The sequence below is a fragment of the Sesamum indicum genome, linkage group LG1 (genome assembly GCF_026168435.1).
Source record: "Sesamum indicum cultivar Baizhima isolate 11 linkage group LG1, ASM2616843v1, whole genome shotgun sequence".
Lineage (NCBI taxonomy): Eukaryota > Viridiplantae > Streptophyta > Magnoliopsida > Lamiales > Pedaliaceae > Sesamum > Sesamum indicum.
Window position 1 is genome coordinate 11,081,965 of NC_142657.1, and position 18,213 is coordinate 11,100,177.

At 36.6% G+C, this 18,213-nt stretch overlaps 2 protein-coding genes and 1 long non-coding RNA gene across 4 annotated transcripts; 2 read left to right on the plus strand and 1 right to left on the minus strand.

The window, feature by feature from the left end:
- Positions 1–530: 530 nt before the first annotated feature.
- LOC148789454 (uncharacterized) lies at positions 531–1,496 on the plus strand. The gene is made up of 2 exons (XR_016066744.1): positions 531–662; positions 1,260–1,496. It is a non-coding gene; the product is annotated as an uncharacterized LOC148789454 (long non-coding RNA).
- Positions 1,497–7,076: 5,580 nt separating this feature from the next.
- On the plus strand, positions 7,077–9,127 carry LOC105157589 (elicitor-responsive protein 3). Its single transcript, XM_088881819.1, has 5 exons — positions 7,077–7,349; positions 7,584–7,649; positions 7,757–7,883; positions 8,634–8,752; positions 8,869–9,127. The coding sequence occupies exons 1-5, from the start codon at positions 7,283–7,285 to the stop codon at positions 8,931–8,933; spliced, it is 444 nt and encodes a 147-aa protein (XP_088737945.1). The 5' UTR covers positions 7,077–7,282; the 3' UTR covers positions 8,934–9,127.
- Positions 9,128–9,520: 393 nt separating this feature from the next.
- LOC105157598 (uncharacterized) lies at positions 9,521–17,738 on the minus strand. 2 transcript variants are annotated; one of them, XM_011074010.3, is made up of 10 exons: positions 17,454–17,738; positions 15,215–15,361; positions 15,022–15,126; positions 13,690–13,794; positions 12,982–13,083; positions 12,638–12,745; positions 12,463–12,558; positions 12,108–12,254; positions 10,979–11,045; positions 9,521–10,859 (listed from the first exon to the last, which is right to left on the minus strand). In XM_011074010.3, exons 1-10 carry the CDS (start codon positions 17,532–17,534, stop codon positions 9,880–9,882), a joined length of 1,938 nt encoding a protein of 645 aa, XP_011072312.1. In that variant the 5' UTR covers positions 17,535–17,738; the 3' UTR covers positions 9,521–9,879. The 2 variants fall into 2 exon arrangements, with proteins under 2 accessions (XP_011072312.1, XP_011072316.1); XM_011074014.3 differs by having other exon boundaries at positions 15,022–15,123; positions 17,454–17,737.
- Positions 17,739–18,213: the final 475 nt, after the last annotated feature.

Here is an 18,213-nt window from a genome sequence, read left to right on the forward strand (position 1 = left end):
TAATGGTCGAAGGGCAGGAAGCGTTCGTAAATTCAAATTTGACTCCGGAATCACGGTGTAGATTTTCGTGTATCTAGTAGCGAGGGCATTTTTTCACCAATTGCATGCTGTCTCTTTGAATGGTTGGCCAAAAGTACCCATTCCTCATAATTTTTTTAGCTTGACTCCTTCCTCCTCTGTGATTCCTACAGCATCCCTCATGAATTTCTCCCATTACTTCCCAAGTCTCTTTAGGTCGTAAGCATCGTAATGCTGACAAAGTGAAGGATTTGTTGAAAAGGTATCCTCATTTTGTGAAAAATCGTGCTGATAATTTTTTTATTCTATTTGTCTCCATATTGTCTCCTGTTAAATTTCTATTTTCGATCAAATCTTGGATCCATCCAACTATGCCTATAAATGGGCCAAAGTTACCATAATAATGGGTCTAGATCCATTGAATTAAAAGAATTGGATCTGGGTCGGGTAGGAGACCCGCTCCTACCTATTATTACCCAGACACATCCCAATTCTCTTTGTAGTTCCCCAAATCATTCCCCCTCTCTGCTTTCTCAATCTCATCTCTCATCAACCTCACTGTCTCGCTCCTCCTTCAAACTCGCCTCCTCCGCCACCACATCCGCCGATTTTGCCGCACCTTTGCGCACCCACCCAAAAAGAATGTAAGTTTGCTATACTAAGAAAAATTCCATATAATTACATTAAGATTCTTGGACTTTTTTTTCTTTTTTTTTTCTTTTTGATGTATAGTTGAATTTTTTTGTGTGGGTTTGGGGTCATCACTCTTTTTTGGGTTTGTTTTCTTTTTTAGTATTACAAGTTTGAGTTTGATTTCTATTTTCACTCTTGTTTGGGTGTTTGTTTGATTTCTATTTCACAAACAACCATGATTTATACGCAATTTCTTTAGACACACAGGAATAGAAGTTAGACAGATACTTTGTTATACCTAAAGTGGTGAATAAATATAAGCTTAAGCCTAATGTTCCGTGCACACATAAGGTTATTTATTTTCAGTTCTGACAAGAGTTTTGGGGAAGGGGAGGTTGTGGTCATGATTTAGTTTATGATAAGGCAAGATATAATTGTTCTGGTGAATCAATTTATGGAAACAAGTTTCTCCATTTGCTAAATGTGATATTGTGCTTAGTGTGCGAATTATCTCCATGTTGTAATAAGCCATTTTAAATTCATTATGATGTCATCTTGTCTTCATATCTTGTGTCTTCTGAAATAATGCTGATGGCATTGTAATGCAGGCCTCAAGTAACAAATAGCAGCGGCAATAACATGTTTTCCCAAGTTGTAGGAAAAAAGGGATGGTGTGATCAGTAAATATATAATGTACATCAAACACTTTTCAGTTTATTTAGACCTTATTAATGTAGAAGATAGTTTGTTGGAGTTCTCTTTTCCCCATATTTTTGGTGATAAAGTTGACAGGATGCGTTTTTCTGTTGTGTGATCTTTAATTATGAGGAAATGAATTTTCTCCAGGCTCCAAATAGATTATGCGAAATATAAGAAAATGTTGTTTATGAGTTACTTTAACATCTAACTTTTTGTTTCATACTTAAGATTTTCCTTCACACTGTCACCGTAATATATAGATAATCTCTTTTGTCATTTTTACCATGTTTTTGTTTGAGCAATGTTTTGTTTGATGGAAGTTAAGGAAAAATATAATTTTAAAAGAAAAGAAAAAAAAAAGGGTCTGGTCGAACCTTACCTTAAAAATTGGGTCTGACTGGGTCTTGAGTTGAAATTAATGAATTGGGTAGGGCTTGGGTACAAATCTTTCTCTTTGGGCCTTCTTTGGTTCTGGGTCTGGGTAGGTGCCCTACCCATTGATAGTTCTATATCCATCCATGATTTTTTTATTCGATTCATCTCGTAAGTTTGACCCTCAGGGCTTTGTGTCAACAAAGTGATTTGGGCAGTGTCAATACCATCCATGCAGGGCTCCCTATCCTAGCTAACCTATCCGCTCGATTATTTTTAGTTAGGAATTTGGACCAATTCACTCGCTTTGGATTAAGACAAAGACTCTTTACTCATTCCAGTAGTCGTTTCGAGCCTCATATGTTCCCAACACTTGTTCGATCGTAAGTTGGGAATCTCTATGGATCTTCATTTACCTTACTCCATTTTCGGCGGATGAAGAGCCTCGTATTCCACTTCATTATTGGAGATTGGTTCATCGAACCCAATTACAAATTGGAGCTCTTCCTTTTCAAGATTTATTAAGACAACACCTCATCTGCTTGTTTATTTGTTGCCTACCCGTCCACGTATAGAATCCATTCCTCTGCTTTATCTTTCTCTTATATCCGGCAGTCGACTAAAAAAGTCTACTAGTGCCTAAGCCTTGATGGAGATTCGAGGTCGGTATTCTAGATCAAACTGATTGAGCTCATACGAAAATTTCGCCATCCTAGTGTCTGTACTTCTTTGTAAGGCATGTTTTAGTGGTTGATTGGTAAAAGTTGTGGGAGGATGCACTAAGAAGTAGGGTCATAATTTTCGAGCGTGTGAATTCAGGCGAGAACTAGCTTTTCCATAGGGTCGTATTTAATCTCAACTCCTTGTAGTAATGATTGGTGTAATAGACGGGAAAATGGATCCCTCCCTTCTCCCTAGTTAGGACGACATTAGTTGCTTCGTTAGATAAGGCTAGGTAAATCCACAATCTTTCTCCCTCTTCAGGCTTATTCAGGAGGGGGATCGTACCAGATAGGATTTCAATTCTATGAAAACTTGGCTACATTCCTTGGTCTATTGGAAATCTTTTATATGTTTGAGAACTTTAAGAAAAGGTAGACCACTATCTGTTGCCTGAGATGAATTTGTTCAGGGCAGCCATCCTTTCCCATGAGTTGTTGTGCCTCTTTTATGGACTTCGACTCCTTCATCTATTGTATAGCCATGATACTAGGTTTGCTTCTATCCTTCCCTAGGAGACTAGACATCCTAAAACTTTTCCTCCTCCTATTCCAAATACACTCTTTTAGATTGAGTTTCACCCCATGACATTTTAACTGTGTGAAGCATTCCCTCAGATCCTCTAGATACTGCTATGGTGCCAGTTTTTGACTAACATGTCTTTCACATAAACCTCCATGTTCCCTCATATTTACTGGGAGAAAATTTTGTTTACTATCCTTTGATAAATGGCTCCCGCATTTCTAAACCCGAATGGTATCACATCGTAACAATACAATCCCTGCTCAATTATGAAGCTGGCTTTTTCTTGGTCTTTCTTAGTGAGTTTTATATAATTGTATCCTTGGTAATCCCATTTGAAAGAATCTCTCCATTTGTTAACTTAAATGAAACATTCTTTCATGTTATGCCCTCAATCTCGGTCAAAGTTCTAGTATTTAGAGGATTGTTGACGATCCTCATTGTCTTTCATCTTGGAAGGCTATCTCACATGTTTGTTTTTCTAACTGTAAGAGCCTGCATCGGTGTGGTACTTAATTGGGTGTAAATTTTCACACAACATCAATGTTCTTCCTTATTTCCTCATAAGTTTTCTTGGTGGTTTCTTTCGAGTAATCCTTCCGGGGATGATAAGAATTTTTCACCTTCCTCGATTATTCAATGAGGATAAACTTTTTAGTTCTCATCAGCAATTCATCCCAATTAGTGGTTGGCTCCCCTATCAAGGAATCAACTAGTCCCCCATTCCGAAGTCTTTGAGCCATTATTCCCGACAGGAGTTTTGGACTTATATTAGATATATCTCTCATTAGCAAATGTGGAAAAAGATTCTCCTTCTTCTTGAACTACAGCAAATAAGTAGGTCGAGTTTTTTGGATACCTTTTATTACCTGCAAAATGCTGCACAAAATCCCTTGACTATTTGATCAAAGTTTTGAATGGACCCCGGGGAAAGTTGAGAGAATCAAGTTTGTGCCCCCCTAGTAAAGTAGTGCCGGAAATTCGACATAGTGTGGCATCACTAGAATCTATTAAGTCCATGGCCGCTATAAATTGATTATTATAATCTCAAGCTTCGATGCATGGATCCCTAGGTAATGGTTCCACGGGTCATTTTGATTTAAAAACCCGACTACTTCCCTCCGAATCTTTGAATACTCTTTGAGAGTGATTTTCTCCATGTAAGGGGTTTTGGGGAAGTTTCTTTCCTTCTTCTCGTATCCATCTGAGGGCAGTTTTGGCTCCTTTTTCTACAACTTCTTCTAATAGGGCTTTCATATTATCGGATATTGCTTATCTCAGGCTAGAAGGTAGTTGAGATAGATGTTCCTCTTGAGGATCATCCCGAGGTGGCTCCTCAAGGATAGGAATACATCCAACCTTCGACCGCCTTCTCTCCTTGAGAGCCCATTACATCCTTTTCCTTACCATCTAATGACTTGAATTTCCCACACACAGCGCCAATTTGATGTGATATGAATTGTTTACTCAAGCAAGATGATCTTTTGGCCTCGGATGGAAGTCTTTTTATAGGAGGATTTTCCCTGGATGAACCTCCCAAATTCATCTTCCTTGGTGCATCAGTGTTGAAGATTCTCTATTTTGCTCGTAGATTTTATAGTTAGGAAACGAAATCATAGATAGTTGCTCCTAACTTTGTATCTGAATACTAAATTCTTGTCATATGTTTTATTTTGGGAATTCGAACATGAGGCTAATAATGCCTCATATCCTCCTTTTCCTAGCACTTCGTACCCACATATTACCTTGGCATCGCATTGCTTCTTTCAAAGCTTAAAAATCAAATTATCATATGTTGCCTCCTACGTATTCTCTTCCTCAGGCTTCGCATTTCTCTCCTTCAAGGCGTCGATTGTCAAATGCTATCTTGATCTCGTACCTAGATGACATAATACCCACAGCAATATTAACTCACAAATATTAATTTTAAGTTAATCTCAAATTTCTTTATATGAATCATGTGACAAATGCGATCCCATGAAAAACCTTAAGAAAGTGGAGGAATCATGCATATAATTTAGGAGCAGTAATTTTGATTCTATTCGATTTAATTTTCATAATTTATTTTTATAATTTTAAAATTTTGATAATTTTAATCTTTTTGATCGAAAAATTGAATGTGCTTTGTATATGGCCCAATTAAATTATCATTTTAATTTGAAAACATAGGGTAGTTGGCATTTTTAATCCTATTAAATTGCAATTTCATCAGGTCGTACACAAATCACATGTAATTTTTCATTCAATTTAGCCGGAAAAGGAAAATGAACTAAAATTGCGCAAAATTTTAAAATTCTAAAATTAAATTGTGAAAATCAATTCATGCAGTACAAAAATTATCCCAAATTAAGAGATTAAAATTGCATTCTTTGTTTTTTTTTTTTTTGTAAAAATGCCTGAAATTTATTGACCTACCATAATTGAAGTCAACTTTCCGTGATTAGGTCTTTCCCAATAATTTCGCACCATACCTTAGCCTTCACTAATCATTCATCACACCGACCACTCCATTCATCATTGACTTCTGACAATTTTATGATATTAAAATCATTATAAAAAACATGTCCTTTCCCTTCCAGATCAGATCAGATCAAACCAAGGAAATCTCAGACCACCATACCTTTTTTCTCACAAAACATTGTAAATCAAATGTGACTTCCTACATAAAGAATTCCTATGTATGGATTAAAACAATTAACGTATATACATATTTCCTCGAGTTTGGACCAATAAGTGCATTGTTATTAGATTGAAATTAATGTTAAATTTTTAAATTTATTTCATCTTGCATATAATTTCATTCGATAAGGTTCCACAAATTTTATATATATGCAATAAAAAACACCCCAAAAAGATCCCAACTATGATTGTATTGGTTTTTTTTTACTAAAAAATTCTTTAAATCAAATTTCGCATAAGACATCCCTTATCATTTCATTTAATAAGTGTTGTTAGGGGTGGGCGTCGGATCGGGTAATGAAAGTTTGGATAATTCGGGTCGAATTTCTTAACTTTCGGGCAGCTAAAATAGTTATCTGATCTCGATCCGTTTTATATCGGATACCCGACTTTCGAATACTCAATTTAATTGGATGCTCAAATTTTTTCTTTTTTAAAATAAAAAGTTAGAGGCAAAATTGCCTTTTTTTTCCTTTTCTTTTTGTTTCTAATAAAATTAATAAAAGGTTTTTTTCTATTTTTTTTTCAATTTTTTTATTAAAATTAAAGTGTTTGAGTTTACAATAAATAATAAAAAATTAAATTTATAATTAATTAAATAAAAAATAATATTAATTTTGGATTTGGTATTCTAATTCTATCATCTTGTTATGACATTTTAGAAACTTAGGGTTTGAGAGAAAGAAGAGAATTTTTTGTTGGGGTTGGGGGTCTTGCGACTTAGTAGTTGGGAGGAAAAAAGAAGAATAGAAGGTTGAAAAGAAAAGGCAATGTATGTAACCTAAACTCAAATATAAAACGACATATAATTCTTTATTTTTTTTATATAAAAATTCAAGAATCCGATCGGGTAGTTCAAGTAGTGAAATCCTAACTGAACACAAACCCGATTTTTTTAATTCGAATATTGAGTAGTACGATACCCGAATTTTTTATAAAAAAAAAAAAATTGAAAAAAAAATACTTGAACCCAATTGGGTCAGGTCGGGACCAGAACAATCAAATCCGAATGCCCACCCCTAAGTGTTGCACTATTTTAAAATGAAGATCCACATAAATGAAGAGATTTCAAGAAACTGCGACATGGGAAGACGATATAGAAAGACGGAGAAAAAATAAAATAAAATTGGTGTAAGATGATATTATCTATTTTGGACATTTTGGTCATTTCATTAAATTTTATCTTATATTTGTTTTCTTTTTATTGGGAATGAATGAGGGCATTCAAGTACATATACACTTTTTAAATTGGGTTAGTTAGTAATATGTTGCAAACCTCAACCGAAGTTAATGTAATTTTCGATCTTATATAGATGTATTTGTAATTAAGTTAAATTTTAGGGGTGTGAGAATGTAATTTGACCAAACAATTATTTACCACTTATAAGTAACTTCCGGTTCAGTCAGTGCACATTGCATGGCGGTCCAATTCCAGGCTGACCCGGTTCTTGATTCGCGCGTAGAAATAGTCGACTCCCCTCGTCTGATCAGTTTCAACTCGTACATTGATCGGACAACAGCTACAGACAAAAGGATCATTTCATCATCGTTTTCACATCAGTCCCAGATTTTTTCCTTCATCAAGATCTGCATTTTCTCGGAGATCCCTTCACTTTAATTCCGTCGCTGAAGAAGAAAGATGGTACGAGGAACTCTTGAAGTCCTTCTTGTCGGAGCTAAAGGCCTCGAAAACACGGATTTTCTAAGTAAGTTTCACTGAGATTTTGACTTGGGTTTACCCCACAATTCGCTGATCTGCACTCTCCAAATCTCGTAGTAATGAATCAAGAAAAGGGTTCAAATCTGGTTTTACCCAGAATCAAGAACTAGAAATTCATGGGAAATGTGTTCTTTTCTTAGCAATCTTGGCTCCGTACATTGAACTTAGTCACTCGATGTTTACTCATTCTTGTCATAATTCTATGACTACATGTGATCAGGCAACATGGATCCGTATGTGACAATCACTTGTCGTACTCAGGAGAAGAAAAGCAGTGTTGCATCAGGTTTACAGAATTAGATCTTGTAGTACTGTTTCAAGAGCATTGCTTCATTTTGATTTTCCATTTTAATTGTGTTTTTCAGCTTCAGACACGACTGTCTTGTTTTGCAGGAAAGGGAAGTGATCCGGAGTGGAACGAGACATTTGTGTTCGCGCTTTCTAATGACGTTCCGGAGCTCCTGATTAAGATACTGGACAGCGATGGCGTTTCTGGGGATGATTTTGTGGGAGAGGCAAAGTGAGTAATTTCTTACTTCTATGTTCTTATATATGCGGATCTCCAAGTTCTCGAGTTTTGTAGACAATTTGAGTTTATTGCAGACAAGAACTCTAAAGGTTATTACAGGACAAAACGACTATCAAAGCATTAATATTAAGTCAGATGATTCAAACTTTGTAAGTAATGGTTCACATATCGGTCGGTATACGATAATTTTGGGCTAAACACATTTAGAAAAGTCCTACCTGATTCGTAAATATCCACCAATAGTTAATTTTTTTCGAGTATATATGTATTACCAATAATATCGAATGATACGGCAGATTTGATGATATTATTGGTTGCGTCCAGATATGATAATATCATGAAATACTATATACGTTAATGTTTTATTACATATATAACGAATAGATTCTTATTACTTTTGTTATTATTTTTTTTTTTTTACTACATGAATTTCCCATTTGAGAACAATGTTTTATTAAATTTTATTCTAAAACTCTTTATATATACTAATGAGTAGTATTTTGTGTTAATTGCACTTGATTTCTAATATATTAAATTTTAGCAATCGCTATTATAGTCGATATATACTACAACAACTTTGAACTATTTACGTAGCAAAAGCAAGAAAAATACTTGTGTTCATGCAAATGGATTCAAAGCATTTTCTTTCCTCTTACAAGAATTTCTCAGATGTGTTCCCAATCAGAGAGCAAAAGACGTGTAGAGAAATGCAAACAAGCTAATCTTGCCGGAACATTGCAGGATTCCACTTGAGCCGCTGTTTGCTGAAGGAAGCATCCCGCCGATGTCGTACAATGTCGTTAAGGACGAAGAATATTGCGGCGAGATCAGAGTCGGGCTCAACTTCACTCCCGAGGCAAGTAAAAAATCCAGCTTCCGTCGTGTTCTTTTTCGTTTTTTCCCGGTAGTGTAAGAACTTGATGAGAGAATGCATATGGTGATTAAGAATTAGTGATATTGCTTTGATTGCAGAGAGGCTGTGAGGAGGGATTTGGTGAACAAGAAGAAAGCTATGGTGGCTGGAAGGAGTCTTCATATTGAAGTTGATAGTCATCAGCTATTTCTGATTTATTACCTCTTTGTGGCTCTGTATTTGAACTGCATTGGTAATAAAAATTGAGTTCTTTACCATGTGATTTTGGAATTTGAGGATGTCCGGATTGGTTTTCATTGAGACATTATAGTTAATAACACTATGTATTTTCATAGTCAAAGAGCATAAATCTTGTATTTCATCAGTCCCATGACAACTAGAAAAGAATGACAGAGTATGCAATGTTTCAATCTAGACAGTATTGGGTACTAAAAAATCAGCAAGCTGAATGTGAATATTACTGGAAAAGTTGATCCTCAAAACGCTCGGATGTACAGATCACGTAATCTAAGAGCTGCAGCTTCGGCAACTCCAGGTTGCAGCTGAGTTCTTCCAAAAATCAACTTCTAGAAACATTAAAACCAAACAGGACATGGGTGTAGCCAATGTAGGCATACAGACAGCTTTTGTAAAGTCAAATCACTGTTGTTTAACATTAATAACCGAAGCCCAGGATTTCATGCTAGGCTGGGCAAACTACATGTATTGCTCTTTCATACCGCAACATACAAATGGCAACAGTTGGTCGGCATGATAACATGTCAAAAGGTGTAGTACTATCAGAGGATTGACAGAACATAACATAGTTTTTACATGGAAGGGCAGTTTCAGAGTTTGCATGTATGCATTGATGGAGACAAAGATTCTGGTCCTGAAGCTACATCTAAAGATTCCTCCAATAATCCTCCATCATCGAGCACAAACCTTTTTCTTCAATGCCTCAAAGGTTGCAAGAAAGGCAGCAATAATGTCTATGTCAAGAACAAGAAGCTAAAGGCACACACACTGGTTCCAGAAATCCATTCACAATTGTGATTCTATTTAGACCTAACATAATTTAGCATCTCTTTGGCAAACTAACCTTTTGTTCAGCTTAGGATTCTGCTTTGCTTTCTAAGGATTAAATGTCGTCTGGCTATCCTTTTTCACAGCCCCTGTGCTGGATTGACTGTTGAAGCCGTTACAAGTCGGGAAGCTGATATTACCCAGGGGAGAGAACGATGATGGATTAGCTGGCAGATCATTAACGGCCCCCTGTTGCTTTGATGATTCAGAATGGTCGCCAAACGCATTTTGGAAAATGATGGGCTCGTCACATTGTGATGCTTTTAAGCATCCATCTGCCTTATTGTAAGGAATGCCAACCTGCTCACCGAAGCAACCAGCGAACGAGAGAGTATCGTCTATTGGTATTTCCCCCCTGAGAGTCTTCAAGGCAAACTCTAATGGATCGGACCAAGAGTCCCCAAAGTCATAGCAAAGCTGCGACTCTTGTGGTCGTTTGCCGTCATCCTGTTGCTTCTCACTAGCCTGTGTACCTGCTTGCTCATCTGGAATAGCCTGGTCCTCTGTAGGAGGCTTTTCAGCTTTGTCCGATGACTCGACTACAGGAAGAGTTTCTTCTTTTGCTGGCTCAACATCAGATGGCAGAGGAATTCTAGCTGAAGCCTTGACGGACGGACTGGAAAACGTATTGACTTCACTGCTGGAGGATCTCTTAGCCGCAGCCCTAAGAGAACGTTCATTCAAGACCGAGTTAGGCTGCACCTCCGGTTCAGACCCTGCAAGTCTTCTTGAAGCCCGTTGTGGCAAGCTTGTATCCTTTCTTTTCTTCGATGTTCTAGATTTCACTGGAGTTATATCAGTTTGGTTTTCTGTCCCGCTTTCTAAAATCTTCTGATTGGACAAGGGATCAGTTACTGTGGAGGAGATAGCTACATCTACAGCCATAACTCCAGCATCTGGTTTAGGGACTTCATTTGCTGGTTCAGGATTCTTGTCCGTTTCAGCATTGGAATTTGAGTTATCTTGCATTTGTTTCAAGATCTTGGCCTCTGATTCTGCTGGAATTTCAGCACCAGAATTTTCACCACCTGCAGCACACAATCAATTTTCAGTGGCTCGGAGTTATGCAGATCTGTTTAATGGCTAACAAGAACCCCTCAAACTTAGTGTACCCCGAAATTGCTAGTTTAAATTGAGTTATTCATACCGCCATATAATTCAGGAAAAAGCTGTCTCTTCTGCTCAGACAACTGCTCACTAGCTGGAACAGTAGACTACAAACAGAAAATAGAGATTTTCAGAGAACTTACATAACCAAATTATAAAATTGGAAAGAGCAGACAATCAGGATTACTATTTCAGAATGCACTTATATTGGTTGTATCTGGACATTCTTTAATGTGACGGAAAAATTGCTTAGTTTCTTTTGGCGAAATCCAAAACAAAGTTGAAGCATTCCAATTAAGCTGGAGAAAGCGACATTATGCATACAACAGGGCCTGGATAACGATTGACAAGATTTGTTTATATCTTGTGAATCGCACAAATCAACATAGGCCAAATGACTGGGATTTTTATTGTAGTTACTTCATCTGTTCAAAATCCCCTGGTGGATGGATATTATAAGTTTTTAATTGATGAACACACAAACAAACTCGGCAGTCAATTATCAGCCTCACTCAATAAAGAAACCCTGCGCAGCCCCACCAATAGAAAAGGAATAAATAAATAATATACAACAAAGAAGTGCACATTGAGATGCAGGCAGGCGGCAAACGTAATGCAAAGACGCATGCGCGCGCAAAAACACAGAGAGGATAGAGAGACAGAAAGAGAGAGAAGAGGGGCCGGGTGGGTTGATTTCACAAATGAGGCAGGTGAATCTCACGCTTATAAGGGCTTGAAGTGCATATGCTGTAAATTTGCATGAAATTCATGAAACATCTGGAGTTGTATACTGCAGGAAAGGAACAAAATGCACGCCATGTTGTATTTCAGCACTTGGACGAGGATGTTTTTGTTATACATCTAGCAAGTTTGTTGTGTTTAATTATTATCCAACATAACTTTCGTTTCTAGACATCATTTTACCATCAAAGTAAAAAGAAAAGGTTGGAAATATTGACCTTTTGCCATGTCTTCAAGTGACAGATTAAAAACCTTTCTGTTTGCACTTATACGAAACAAATCCAACAGTTCAGCTTAACTCACTCCAAAAGGGTAATCAAGTGCAAGTTAAATATAACGAAATGGCAAAAATATATCAGAAGAAGATTAACAAAAGGCTAAAACAAATTATTTATACACGAAGGAGGTCAAGCAAGTTGCTGACTTACTGTGACTTTATTCTTAATCAACTTGAGATCTTCCAACTCTCTTTTCTTTGGTCTGCAAGCACAGCTACCAATATCGTTGGTTTTTAGATACCGCAAGGCATCCATTTTGGAACGGAATACGTAACCACTAACTGGATCTGTGTAATACTGCAGAAATCATGCACACTTTTCATGATGAGATGTAGCACACAGAAACTGATCTGGACTAAAAGCACTCAGCAACTATACATAATAAGCAAACACAAGAGACATGTTGAAACCAAAACAAGGAAAGTGCATTAGTGCACAATCACCAGGAATTAAGGCATTGAGCTTTACTGTTGGAGTACCAACAAATGGTAAAAGGATTAATTACCGGATCCTTTCTAATTCTGTTCCCAGATTTACTTGTAATGATTTCTTTTATCCAGCCTGGTGGCAGGTCATCAGCTGCTGAGCTCTCAACAGCCACCTGGATAACCTTGAAATATCAGATGATGAAATTACATAAGATGGTTTCATTGGATCTAGAACAGCATTGAGCTACAAACCGTCTCGAATGAGTTGCTCTTCTTTTTCTTTTCAGGAACGTGATCTGTATTTGTCATGGATATGCCTTCCCGGAACATGTCTGGAGAGGGCTCATCCACATTGTCAAGCTGAAAGATGGATATCCAGGAACGGAAAACAGAGATCAGTCACATGGGCAAAATTAACTAAGGATTATAAACCAAAATTACACTAATGGAGCATCCATCTACGTCTAGTTATGTCACGTAAAATAAGTAACTTAAACTAACAAACTGGCCTTTTCTATCTCTTTATGTCAAGTGCAAATAACAAATAAGGCATAATTTAAAGCAAAAGTAATAACATAAACTAATGAGCTACAAACCCTCTTGAAAGAGCCGTTGTTCTTTTCAGGAATGTGATCTGTACTTGTCATGGATATGCCTTGTGGAGACACGTTCTGAACGGGCTCATCAACATTGTCAAGCTGAAAGATAAATATCCCAAAAAAGGAAGAATAAAGATAAATGCAATGCCCAAAATGATCAGTTTCATACTAAAATTTAACTAATGAAGCATCCATCTATTTTCGCCTTATGTCATGCAAAATTAACATAAATTAATGAACCATCCATCTTCTGTATCCTTATGTTAAGTGCAAATAAACAAATCAGGAGTAATTTAAGGCAAATCCTGTATACGAAAACCAGAAGCAAGCATAAAATATAGAGAATGATATAGATGGTTCACCCACAAGTTCGAACACAAGAAAATAACTAAACTGAAAATTTACAACTTAATTTAGTAAACATGAATTGTTTTCACTATGGGCAAACCCACATAAAACATGGTTGTGCAGACACTTCAACCATGTTTCTATGGATGTTTGGGCACAAAATATGACGTTTCAAGTGTTTAAATAGTTCGAAATAGCTCTGGATTCTTGTCTGTAAGATTGGCATCATATCAACTTTCAATATTTGAATGCAGTGCAAACCAAATAACTAAGGAATATTTGTTTTTGACTAGGAAAAGGAAAAGATGATTACAGCAGTTTGTGACACCAAAAATTACTAAGAGACCCAGTGCGTACTTTATTTTGTACAGTCACGGTGTTAGAATGATCTACAGTATTCAGATATCGAGTCACAGCTGCCCGTGAATAAAACCTGCTTCCGGATGATAAATCAGTATATACCTGAAAGAAAATGAAAAAACACAGACTCCATAAGATGTCTAATGGCTATCTTAACTGTAGGTTAAAAATGTATACAACAGGAGAGCTTCAAGTGGTGAAACAAATAGAGGTCCAGATTACCCCGTCAGAATAACCCAACTTCATAATAAAGACACCAACTTAGAACATATAAATACAACGGAATGCACAACAGATTGTGCCAGGAATGTGAGGACAGAGAAATAAATGAGACAAGAGAGGTTTGTGCTATTCTGATAATGAGGCCTGTGCTTCCTTCCAGTCACTCACAAAAGGATTTTGCATTAGATACTAATAACAAGTAATGATTTCTTAGGTTGACATTATCAGGAAAAATCCAATCATTTTTGTTAACAATAAAATCTTTCAAATTGCTGCATCTTCATGCATTGCAACTGTAAAAATACGAGATCTACCAGCAACTTCCAGAAATCTAGAATATGGTAACATCTTAACTTCTCTGCAATCTATGTTACAATCTCCAAGCCACATGCATTAGTGGCATAGCATGCCTCCAATATGGCCTCATGGCATTGTAAAGTCAGTTCTTTTTATTTTGGCAAGGACTTATGGTTCCACGTCGATGAAGAATTCTTGGATTTGAAACTAACATAGAAAAAATACCCTTTCAACCAATTCTAACTATCACTTTTCATGACTTTCAACAATGGGACAAAAAAGGTGCAGAAAAATGAAACATGGACGGTCAATGTGCCGTGCTTAATACATTCAGTAAAAAAAGTAAACATGAAAGCTCATTTAACATTTATTTTAGACCTCCATTGGGAAAACTTTCTAAGCTGATAATTGCATGTATTCAAACATAAGAGTCAAATTATGGGGCAATAGTAGTGGAGACTGACAAAAAAAGCACATAGCAACAGGTCCCTTGTATGTGACCAAAACACAGGTTGCACTGACCAGAAACAGAAGTTCTGCATGCATTTATAGTGTTTGCATTAGTAAATAGAACATGATCATATTAGCATTAACTTCAGCATGGGAATTTCTGTAGAAGCTCTGACAGCAATCATAATTGCAAAAATTTGGTAATCTTTTAAATTTCAAACACCTTTTAGAAAGTGTGAAATTATACAGCATATTCTTTTTCCATAACCCTAACATGGAATATGTAAAAATGCAACTGGATAGCAGCTATGCCCTCAACAATTGGAGAAAAATTATATGCTTCCTATGTACATTACAAACCTTGTAAACTGATCCCTTGCGGGAACCGCTCTGTCGTGTTTTTTCCTCCATTGTCCATCCACTGGGCAACCACCCAGGAGAATCATTTGTTTTATCTAATATCTGCTAACAGTACAAGAAAATCATATTTAAGGGCAAAGAAAGCATAAACGAGAATAATTACAGGATCCGACCAGTTGATCTGAACACTCACAGTATCAACTTCCTTATTTGAAGAGAGCCCACTGTTGTTAACCTTTGTTGTTTCAGGTGTACCAAGGAGGCCATTCTCTGCTGTAGCACAACTTAGGACTTCCTTTTTGGAATGATATTTGGCACCAGTTGCAACATTATAGTAGTACTGCAGCAATGAGAAACACACGACATGGGTCTCAGTTCCTTAATATTCTATTCACATATCTTCCTCCAACAGATAAATGTTTCTTTTGACATTATGCCATTCTAGAGACAAAAAACAAGCAACTTGTCAGATAGCTTCTTTTTATATTAATGACTTCTACATAAGTTAATAGATAGTTCTACTTTTTACAACGGGGACCCTGGAAGATGGAATGCTTCAGAATACAAGCAATCCTCAAGTTATGAATTCTGAATCTCCAGCAAAGAAAGGAGCAGAAACTCCTGCTCAAAATGACAAGCGAAGAGAAAAACCTAAAAGGCAGAATAGCATAGAGAAAAAGGAAATTCTCGCGATGGTCTGCAGTAACCTATTTCTCCCCCCTCCTTTTCGTTGTGGATGTCAGCTTTTGATCGACAAAGTGTGCTGTATCTTCTGGAGAAGAGTAGCTAAGTAGCTAACAGAAAGGATCACATAACTTTTAGTGCTTGTGTAGCTAAAAACAATTTTACCTCATGCTGATACTTATACTTCCTTTCTTAAGAATCTTTTTAAGTTGAAATACTTCCATTCCCTTCCCATTTGTAGGAAAAACATATTTAAAGGTTCATATGGTAAATTTTTAAGTCTCTTTCCATCTTTTCCTCTCCTAGTTATCTGAATCCCAAACCCCTACACAATCAAGAGAGAGACAAACAATAAAAGGTATTTACACACGAAAGATGGTTTACTTACTGTCTCCTATATCACTTTTTCCTATTTTTCATTTTGCGCAATATTCTCACATTCCACCTGCTTAAGGTTCCCATGTATGTTGAAACTGCCAACTCTCACTATTTCCTTATTTGTTTATAAAACTACAAAAATAAATGTCTACGGTATGTACCAACTTATAAAGGAAAATAAATTGAAAAAACAGGATATGCCAAATCTTACTTCTCATTTTGTTGCAGATAGTCAGTCACCTGAGCATTCTATGCATTTTAGGCGAAAATATAAAGCAGAAGTTTGTAAGAACTGTAACACATGTAAAATTAAAAAAGCACATGCTCGATGGTTTCCGTAATGATTCCATGAGCCCTCCTTGTGTAGTAAGTCAAAACAGAAGCATAGTTTCCAGTTTGGAAGATATGCACATGATTATTATAGAAACTGGGAGGCATCTGTCATAAATTGTTTACCCTTTTCAAGGCCCCACAGCTGTTTAGATATTCTGACTGTGACCAATATGTAGGCTACAGCAATATGGTGCACCACACCCCGACAACAAAAGCCACGGATTTTGCAGGTGCCCAAATGGCAAACCATCTAAAGCTGGGAGATTATTTCAGAATCGATAACAAGAGTTAATGAAACACATCCCACTTCACATTTCAACTTTAAGTATCAGTTAGGTACACTACTGAAAGGTTTAAGCCCTACAGTCCACCGACTAACTTCACACGATTATCTAACTAATAGAGGCAACTAGAAAACAAATGTGCAAACTGTCATTTGTTTCTACCAGACGACCGCTAACGGATTTTCCAAAAGCCAATCCGCCAAGTCCACCCTGCCATTCGTTTCCAACAAACAAACATCGGAAGAGGAAGGGTTAAGGTCCTTCAGGAGTTCAGGTAAATACATCAGACAACACATGCAAGCACATAAGCTCACAACCATTCCGCATCAAGTATCCTCAAACTAATAATTAAGCTAACCCACTTAAAGATTGACAGTTACGAGCCCTAGGAAGCTCGAACCATATGCTTCCCTACATTTTTGCAAGAAACCAAACGCTTGTTAACTCAAAATCAAACCAATCTAGCTCTTTCTATTCCGACATGCAGCTACTTAACCAAGTCGAGGAACACAAGAACACTTTAAGAATCCAGCGGAAGATGCCAAATCCAACGTCTCTTTAGCTACAGCATACATCCAAGACTCAATGCCCAACTCGCCAAACCAAGATTCAATTTTTCACTCTTCATTAAACAGTAGAGCAATCCTCACAAACTCAAAGGCAGAATAAAGCATCAATTCTTCGTTCTTAATCCTCCATAGATTAAGAAAAAAAAAAGCTCAAAGAAAATGAAAAGAAGAAAAACCCAATTACCTTAATTTTCCTCCCATTCTTGTATTTGACCTTCTCAGTAAAGCCAGGAGGAAGCCAGTCTGGGGACTTCCCAGCAACCATTTTTGCCCTGAATTCCAAGATTTATAGGCCCCTTCTTGAATTCTGTACTAAGTAGTAAAAATTCTCTGATTTTTCAGAAGTCGGGTCAAGATTTTCTTTCAGAGGAGAGATTTTGTAGGGGGTTGAAATAGAGAAGGTGCGTCTGCTGAAATTGGACGAAAAGAGTGTTCTAACACGTGTTAACACATTTGTGTGCGCACCGTCGGACCTCTCTCACAATTTCTCATACTATGACTTCATTTTCTGTAAGTGGGCCAAAAAAACGTTTTTTTATGTACTATGATCATTTTTTGTTCTTTCTTATATATATATATACACAAACAAGTTCCTCTAAAAGACTCATTTTTGCTTATTTATACTGCACAGAAATTTAGAATAAACGGACATAACTATGTTCATATTTCCTTAAAATTGTTGTTCGATTCCAGTTCACTGTCTGAGCTCCTCAATTATGCCCTTTTCTCCTTTGCATGTAACGGTTATGTTTTTGCTCAAATGTGGATATGATAGGTAAAGATCCATTGTCTGAACTTCTTTAATTATTATTATTTATTTTGTTTGAAGGAATTCAGTAAGATGTAGGAATATGAACTACCTTAAGATCTCGACAATATTACACAAGAATTTGTTAGATTTTAGTTTTCTTGTAATAGAAAATTTAAAAAAAAATAATGTTGTG

What these genes read in the sequence shown, in the direction of transcription:
- LOC105157598 (XM_011074010.3), bottom strand. Translation starts at nt 17,534, where the DNA reads ATGGTTGCTGGGAAGTCCCCAGACTGGCTTCCTCCTGGCTTTACTGAG. An exon ending in CAAATAAGGAAGTTGATACT is followed by an intron (nt 15,127 to 15,214) that starts GTGAGTGTTCAG and finishes TTGTACTGTTAG; the next exon opens with CAGATATTAGATAAAACAAA. An exon ending in ACAGAATTAGAAAGGATCCG is followed by an intron (nt 12,255 to 12,462) that starts GTAATTAATCCT and finishes TGATTTCTGCAG; the next exon opens with TATTACACAGATCCAGTTAG.
- LOC105157589 (XM_088881819.1), top strand. Translation starts at nt 7,283, where the DNA reads ATGGTACGAGGAACTCTTGAAGTCCTTCTTGTCGGAGCTAAAGGCCTC. An exon ending in CGAAAACACGGATTTTCTAA is followed by an intron (nt 7,350 to 7,583) that starts GTAAGTTTCACT and finishes ACATGTGATCAG; the next exon opens with GCAACATGGATCCGTATGTG. An exon ending in CAACTTCACTCCCGAGGCAA is followed by an intron (nt 8,753 to 8,868) that starts GTAAAAAATCCA and finishes GATTGCAGAGAG; the next exon opens with GCTGTGAGGAGGGATTTGGT.